The 7,601-nt window shown below is 41.6% G+C and overlaps 1 protein-coding gene across 1 annotated transcript; it reads left to right on the forward strand.

The window, feature by feature from the left end:
* Positions 1-229: 229 nt before the first annotated feature.
* gtf2b (general transcription factor IIB) lies at positions 230-7,195 on the forward strand. Its single transcript, XM_035671163.1, has 7 exons — positions 230-366; positions 1,794-1,906; positions 3,513-3,646; positions 3,986-4,132; positions 4,356-4,485; positions 5,067-5,348; positions 6,657-7,195. The coding sequence occupies exons 1-7, from the start codon at positions 350-352 to the stop codon at positions 6,788-6,790; spliced, it is 957 nt and encodes a 318-aa protein (XP_035527056.1). The 5' UTR covers positions 230-349; the 3' UTR covers positions 6,791-7,195.
* The last annotated feature ends 406 nt before the right edge of the window (positions 7,196-7,601 follow it).

Here is a 7,601-nt window from a genome sequence, read left to right on the forward strand (position 1 = left end):
ACTGTATTTAAACTGGTATTGTACTGTTTCTTTAACTGTTGGTCTTTGTATCGGGTGTCGCCTGATCTCCAGGACTTGTATGCAGATTTCATAGAAAACAATTCACCATGAATCCATATTAATACCATGTGAACCTCGTGTTATCATAGGGTACAATCACAGACATCAGAACCGTGCTGTTTTTTATTTAACAATTGACGGCGCTCTGATTCAGAAAGCGGGAGGATATTTGGACTAGTTTGCGCCTATCGGCTCTCCGTACTCCAGCGGACACGTGACCAGGGGAAGTTATAAATAGAGGTGCTGCGTTCAATTGTTTCTTTGACACACAGGCGGACTGAAGAAAGACATGGCGTCGACAAGCCGGTGCGTAGCAACTTATAATACCTCTTTCTTCTTTGTGTGTATCTCTCCGTGTGTGGTTTTGTAAAAAGCGACCGAGTTAACGGCCGGCGCTAACGGCCGGCGCTGTCTCCACGGTAACGCTCCCGTGATGAGCCGTTAGATGTATTGTGTTGTGCTAGGTAACCGCCGCTAGCTCCGTTAGCTCGGGAGATGTTACCAGAAGTGTCGCCGTTACAGCCTCACTCCGCTGTGGCGTTCAATGGCTCCACTTCACTATCACGTTAACGTCGCTAAGCATCGCAGACTTGTTTTTTTTCCGCCGTTTTTCTTCCCCCCCCTTTGTCTCTTTGTCGGTTCACTCCTCGGTGCAGTTGTTGTAGCCTGAAGCTGGAAGTTGAGCTAACGTGATAACTTAGTGAGCAGCGCCGGATCAGTCGCATGTAAACACATTCACATGTTAGTCTGCGTTCAGTCTTTACACGACATCAGCCTCTCAATGAACTTCATTATGAGTGCTGTGCTCCTCTTCCCTGTCCGCTGGTGTTTGTGTTGCAACCAGAGGAAATGTCTCTGACGTTCAGTGTGTGGATCTGTTGCTTTCGCCACATCATCGTGACCTTTTGATTTGTTCAGTTTAGTCCAGGATTCACAATATGTTATTTTGACAGGTGATTAGGTTATTTATTGAATATTCTGAGTCCAGCTGCTTTTATATGATGATTTTGTGTTGTGTATAATTATTGTAGATTTAATATCTTTCGTGGGGTTTTGTTTGAAGACATCACTTTACCCTCTGAGAAACCTTTTATTGGCATTTTTCCACAAGTTTTGTTTGTTTTTTCAAACACTAAATATTTAGTCGAGAAAACAATTGTCCATCAGTAATAATAATCTTTAGCTGATGTTTCTCAGCAGCCTGTTGTTTGATGTTTTCTTTGTTCAGTTCAGATATGTATTGTCCCTCGAGGACACAAACACAGCATACAAGGGGACATGGACTTTAACAGCAAACAGCATCTGTGTGTGATCATGGATTATTAATGATATTGATCCATATTAATGTTTTGATATTGTTTTCCTTTATGGCACTGCTCAAACCAACCACAGACAGTTCAGTGCTTTCAGCCCGCTTGGATCAATACGCCTGTTACAACAGAAAGCCGTCACTTTGTGGGAGTTGATGTGGAAGAATATTCCCCCAGGACGGGTATTTTGTCTCCGTAACAAAAGGGAAAGTGAAGTGAAAACGTGAAACACATCTGGACTCTGTAACACAATGTATTTGAATCTTCCTCCCCGGAGTATAAGAAATGGAAATCAGCCTTGCTGTTGTCTCTCATTTGTGGTTTCCTCTGAGTGATCTCAGACAGTTTGTATGTTTCTGTTTTCTTCCCATTTTGTCCTTTTTGTAGCTGTTTTATCACTTCGCTGTTGTTCTGTTTCTGTAGCGGAGATGCTCTGGCCCTTCCAAGAGTTCAGTGTCCCAACCACCCTGACGCCATACTGGTGGAGGACTACAGAGCGGGGGACATGATTTGCCCTGAATGTGGCCTTGTAGTAGGTCAGTATGTACACTGTGAACACACACACACACACTTCTTATTGTTAGAACACATGCTTCCTCTCCATTTTGGTTTCCTGTGTCTTTATCTCTTCAGACAGTTAATTTCTAAGAAGAAACTCATTTCTACAGGCGAAGGTTCCTCGGCACGCGTCTTCCTGAACCTGTTTGGTTTTAAGGCCACCATATTTACAAATACAGTGTACATGGACATCAGCTGAGTTGACAGGCTAAACAAGGCCACAGTCTCCACAGTTAGCCACTATAAATGCATTTCTCTATAATGCCATTCAAACTGCGTCTAATCATCCGGATCTAGAAGTGCTGCCTCAGTTTATGATTCATTCAGCCAGATCACAAAAACACATTACTGCACTTGTTGTTGTTTTGACATCTATGCTTTCTAGCCTCACGCTGAATTTTCACATTGAGCAGAGCGCGACGAGCAACAGGCGCGGCAGGAATGAAGGAAAAGCTATGAACAAATAATTAACAAATTATTTGCGCAATTTCCGCCTAGTGTGGGGTTTTATTCAGTCCGTCATTTGTTGTCTAGGCACAAAAGGCACAGATACAAAGTGTATGAAGCAAAACTCCTGTTAACGTGATGCAGACTGTAAGACAAAGCTGTAAGGGAACACAGTGTTCTCCTCTAATGAGCCCCTTGAGCACAGACCAGGTCAGATGGGAGACGAGAGACGCCAGCCGCTCTCTGATGCAAGCTAAACATGCCCTCTGTTCCTGCTCCCGTAGCTTTGGCTGCCCTCTAAGGAGATGAATGTCACTTTGCCTCTAGATATTAGAAAGACTGATGGGTGGTTAAAAAAAAAAGCCTAACAGGATTAAAATATCAGAAATCTAATCCTCAACGCTGCTACAGGATCCCAAGAACAGTCATAACTGGATAAATATAATGTGTTGACAATATTCCTGCCTCGTCACTGTTTGGATCATATTTTATTACGTAATTCCCAATAAGAAAAGGAGAAAGAGGAGACGGTGTGTGACAATAGCTCAGACACTATACTGAGAGTACGCTGTAGTAGTAAAATGTAAGAGGTGTCGTGGATAAGAGGAAGGAAGACGAGACAGTATTCAAAGGATTTGAGACTTGGACGCATGAAAATATATTTGCATAAGGAAATTGTGCTGAATGTGGCCCCATCTTCTGGTTAATGATTCTAGAGGGATGTAATACAGACACAGAAGAACACAGTGAGTGCGTTTTGTGTGCACTTATGGTTTGTATGTGCAGGTGATTCACAGAACGTCAAACAAAATCACACACTGATCACATTTAGTGTTTGTATTTGCATTACATGTCGCATGTTTCTATCAATAAAGGAAGGAAAAGCAGCTGCTTTCAGAGCACCATCAGCGCACACGTTTGAAAAGCTCGCATCAAAAAACAAAAACAGGATGACTGTTGGTTTTTTTAATTAAAAATGTAATTTCTGTTTTTGAGGATATTGGGGAATCAAGCGTACCAATTAAAGGCTGTTACAATGAACGTGTAAATATTGTCTCCCGTCGCCTTTTTGCTTCTTCAGGTTTAGGTTTAGTTTCTGAAACATCTTATTTCTTATCCAACCCCCTCTCTCCTCAGGTGACCGTGTAATCGACGTAGGCTCAGAGTGGAGGACGTTCTCCAATGAGAAAGCCCTCAAAGATCCATCCAGAGTGGGAGATGCCCAGAACCCACTGCTCAATGGAGGCGACCTAACCACCATGATCAGCAAGGTGAGAGACGGTTGAGCCCGTTGTTGGAAAGGAGCCTCGTCGTGTGCCTTCTGCTCAAAAGTGCAGTTGTTTCAAGATGCCGGTATTCGCAGCTCAAATTGTCGGAAAGATGTCAAAAGATATTTAATTTATGTGTTCAGATGTCCGTGTTATGGTATTCTGAACAACGAATGGCATTGAACGCAGCATTCTGTTTATATTACCCGATACAGTGAAACTTCATTGTGACTATCTAGTAACGTCTGCTGCATCAGAATACCACAATAACTGTAAACCACATCCTCAGTGTTCTCGTGAAACAATAATTTGACTGATAAGCATTCACTGTTGCCACCACAGGGGACAGGCGCAGCTAGTTTTGATGAATTCGGTAACTCCAAGTACCAGAACCGGCGAACCATGAGCAGCTCCGACCGGGCCATGCTCAACGCCTTTAAAGAAATCAGCACCATGGCAGATCGCATCAACCTGCCGAGGAACATCATAGTAAGTTTTAAAGACATCAGAAATATGATTCAGTGAGAAGTCACCCTATCCTAAGTACTCAACGATGATGAACCAGCATCAGTCTCTACCATTGACATTGTATATAAGCTCTCCACCTGGTTTGGTTCATAAACATTATTTGGGTTTGTGGGGAGATTGTTACCATTAATGCAAATGCAGTGCAAATAATTAGCTTGGCGTAAATACTGTTTTTGCTTTGCAGGACAGAACAAACAACTTATTCAAGCAGGTTTATGAACAGAAGAGCCTGAAGGGGCGGGCCAATGATGCCATCGCTTCAGCCTGTCTCTACATCGCCTGCAGACAAGAAGGTGTACCAAGAACATTTAAAGGTCAGAATGAACCTCTGTATTTCCTTCTGCCATCGGCCACATTATTGAGGTCACCACTGCTTGATTGACGGCACAAAATCCAAACAAGTGGTGGTACTGCTTAATAAATGGTACACACAAAAATCTGTTCATTTGTCATAGTGACTGATGCGTCTAAGAATTGTTTTTTATTTTATTTATCATGTTAAATTAAGAGAATTTAAAAAAGGATTTGTTCAAAATACATATTCAACCCTTGGCCATGAGAGGCATTGGTATTTAAGAATAGAATATAAATGAAAAAGTATGTGTTAATGTTATTATTTTTATTGTTTGACTGATAAAACATTCAGTGGCATATGTCTTAATTCTCACACAGTACAGGAAGAAAGTGTTGTCACCTTTTCCTTGTGCAGGTTACACGCACAGAATCCCTTAAGTGTTTCTCAATGGGATTTAATATGTGGTGTGTAATTTGCCACCATTAACTAAAGGCAATTAGATTGTTGTCCCTATGGTTTCATAGAAGACAACACCCTATTTATAGACGTCACATCACTCAGTCTCTCAAAACTTTCTTCCCTTTCCTTCTCCCTCCACAGAGATCTGCGCCGTCTCTCGGATCTCCAAGAAGGAGATCGGCCGGTGCTTCAAGCTGATCCTGAAGGCGCTGGAGACCAGTGTGGACCTCATCACCACCGGAGACTTCATGTCCCGCTTCTGCTCCAACCTGGGCTTGCCCAAACAGGTGCAGATGGCGGCCACCTTCATCGCCAGGAAGGCCGTGGAGCTCGACCTGGTGCCCGGCAGGAGCCCCATCTCAGTGGCGGCGGCAGCCATCTACATGGCCTCCCAGGCCTCCGCAGAGAAGAAGACCCAGAAAGGTGAGTGATGATGCTGTAGTAATACTGTTGATAGCCAAACGTTGTGTTCAGACCAGAAGTGGAATAACAACTCTTACTAGTTTATGGACTCATTTGCACAGGTTATATACTGGCAGTAGGGGTCTTCATAGGCCGGTAGTGCTGCACCCAGTCTGACATGAACCTCTGGAAAACCTACACAAACCCAGTGTGCATATATTTATTTAAGAATAAAAGACACCAGATTCAACCTGTGGACAAGTCAGACCTGATCCAAAATGCAGTCGACCCGCAAACAGAAAGAGGACACAACACAGGCAGCAGCAGTTACTGAGCAGTGACGAACAGAGAGATGTGTCATTTCTTTCTCAGCACAGTTCACGTTCTACGTCTGCCTCAAAAAACACATTTTCTCCCGTGATGACTGTGAAACACTACAGATGTAATGGCGAGGACACTGGGATCCACTCTGCTTCTTGACATATTGTCACGCAGACCTGGGGACATTTATTAGATTAAATAGCATTTTGAACAGGCCTGTCTCAGACCCCTGCACCCGAGTGGAACCATGAAAACCTCTACTGGGTAGAAAGATGTTGTTTGATACTCAGCCGGCTGTATAGTACAGTTCTCGTGTGCAACAAACCTTAAACAGATTTAGTAAAAACAGATAAAAGGCTTTAGTTTTCTGGTTTTAAAGACCTGTTCATCTTTTTCTGGGTAATTCCTGTTTTGAATTTAGATTGTAAGGCTACCCTTTTCTTTTTTTCTTTTTACATTTGGGTCACAGATTGTGCCTTTAATGACTTTAATGTACTTAAGTGAACTTCTTAAAATTCATTTGAGTACATGTGTATATAAACTGTAAAATCAGTGTTAAATAGTTGAAGCTTTAATACGTCCGTTTTATTGTTGGTTTGAATACCCATAAACTACAAAGTAATTGAAGTCAGTAGATAAATGTAGTGCGGTTCATAGTACAAGTCTTATCAGTGGAAGTAAAAGTGGAAGTAACGGTGTTAATTGTACACCCGTTGTTCAGCCTAATAAAAGGGCAATGGGATAAAGCTGAATTGGCATCATGTCTTACTGGTCTGATAAAAAATGTCCCTTCTGTCCTCCGCCCTGATGAAGTGTCCCTGAGCAGGACAGATGTATCCCTCTAGCTCCAGATGTGATGTTTTCTGTCTACGTTTGGATCAAAAAACTAGAGTGTTTTATTTCCACTTTGTGTTTTTGAGCTGCAGAAAATGTCTCCCAGTTATTGTTGTGAAAAAGCAGCAAGTTTTCCGATTCAAGAGTTGAACCTCGTCTCTGATGCCTCCACAGAAATCGGGGATATTGCCGGTGTTGCAGATGTTACGATCAGACAGTCATACCGACTCATCTACCCACGCGCTGCAGAACTCTTCCCTCCAGACTTCAAGTTTGACACACCCGTCGACAAGCTGCCACAACTGTGAAGACAACGCTCCATCCACAGTGATGATATTTTTCTGCTGTACTTACAGGATTGTATTCTTTTTTTAAAAGCATATTTGTGTTGGATTTAGAAGGTTTATCTTGTCCCTCCTAAGACTTCAAGCCTTTGTTAAGGCACTCTCACAGGAATAAAACGGACACATTCCAGTGCTTAAATAAACAGCTCTGCAGACTGTATTTACAGTATTTCATTTGAGTGTATATACTGTATCATGTATATATGTCCAAGTGGGAAAATGTGATTGATGCTTGCAATTTTAGGCTGGTTTCATACTGTATACATAAAACTTTGTTTTTTTGTAGAAAAATGACCAGGTTCTATTTTGTTAGTTTGTTTGAATTGTTTCAAGTAATTTAAAAAAAATAAAAGATTTTCATTAAAGCAGGTTAATCTCATTGTTTGAATAACATTGGTTTACATAAAAACTCTTAATATACCTTTACTATACTACTGTACTACAGTAATAGTTTATAGACTGAACGTCTTCAAAGGAAAGAAAACTCAAAACTTCAGAACAAAAGGCAGGTACAACTTAAAATAACAGTGTACTATTAGGGTGTGTTCAATGTCAGGGGTAAAATAAGAGCAAAACCACTATTACAAATGTTTAATTTGTGCATTCATGATGGGCAACAAACGACTGCAGAAATGCAATTTCTTTTTTACACCGGGCTGAACAGCAACAGTTATGTGACATGAGTATTGGTGTACCATCCATAGTTTTTGTCTGTCCTGGAAACAACATGCACAAGCGAAGAATAAAAAAAAAACAAACTTTGTACAATCTATTT

The sequence above is a fragment of the Morone saxatilis genome, unplaced genomic scaffold, assembly GCF_004916995.1.
Source record: "Morone saxatilis isolate NCDOM2014 unplaced genomic scaffold, NCSU_SB_2.0 Contig23, whole genome shotgun sequence".
Taxonomy (NCBI): domain Eukaryota; kingdom Metazoa; phylum Chordata; class Actinopteri; family Moronidae; genus Morone; species Morone saxatilis.

What these genes read in the sequence shown, in the direction of transcription:
- gtf2b (XM_035671163.1), top strand. An exon ending in ACCTGCCGAGGAACATCATA is followed by an intron (nt 4,133 to 4,355) that starts GTAAGTTTTAAA and finishes TTTGCTTTGCAG; the next exon opens with GACAGAACAAACAACTTATT. An exon ending in AGAGAAGAAGACCCAGAAAG is followed by an intron (nt 5,349 to 6,656) that starts GTGAGTGATGAT and finishes ATGCCTCCACAG; the next exon opens with AAATCGGGGATATTGCCGGT.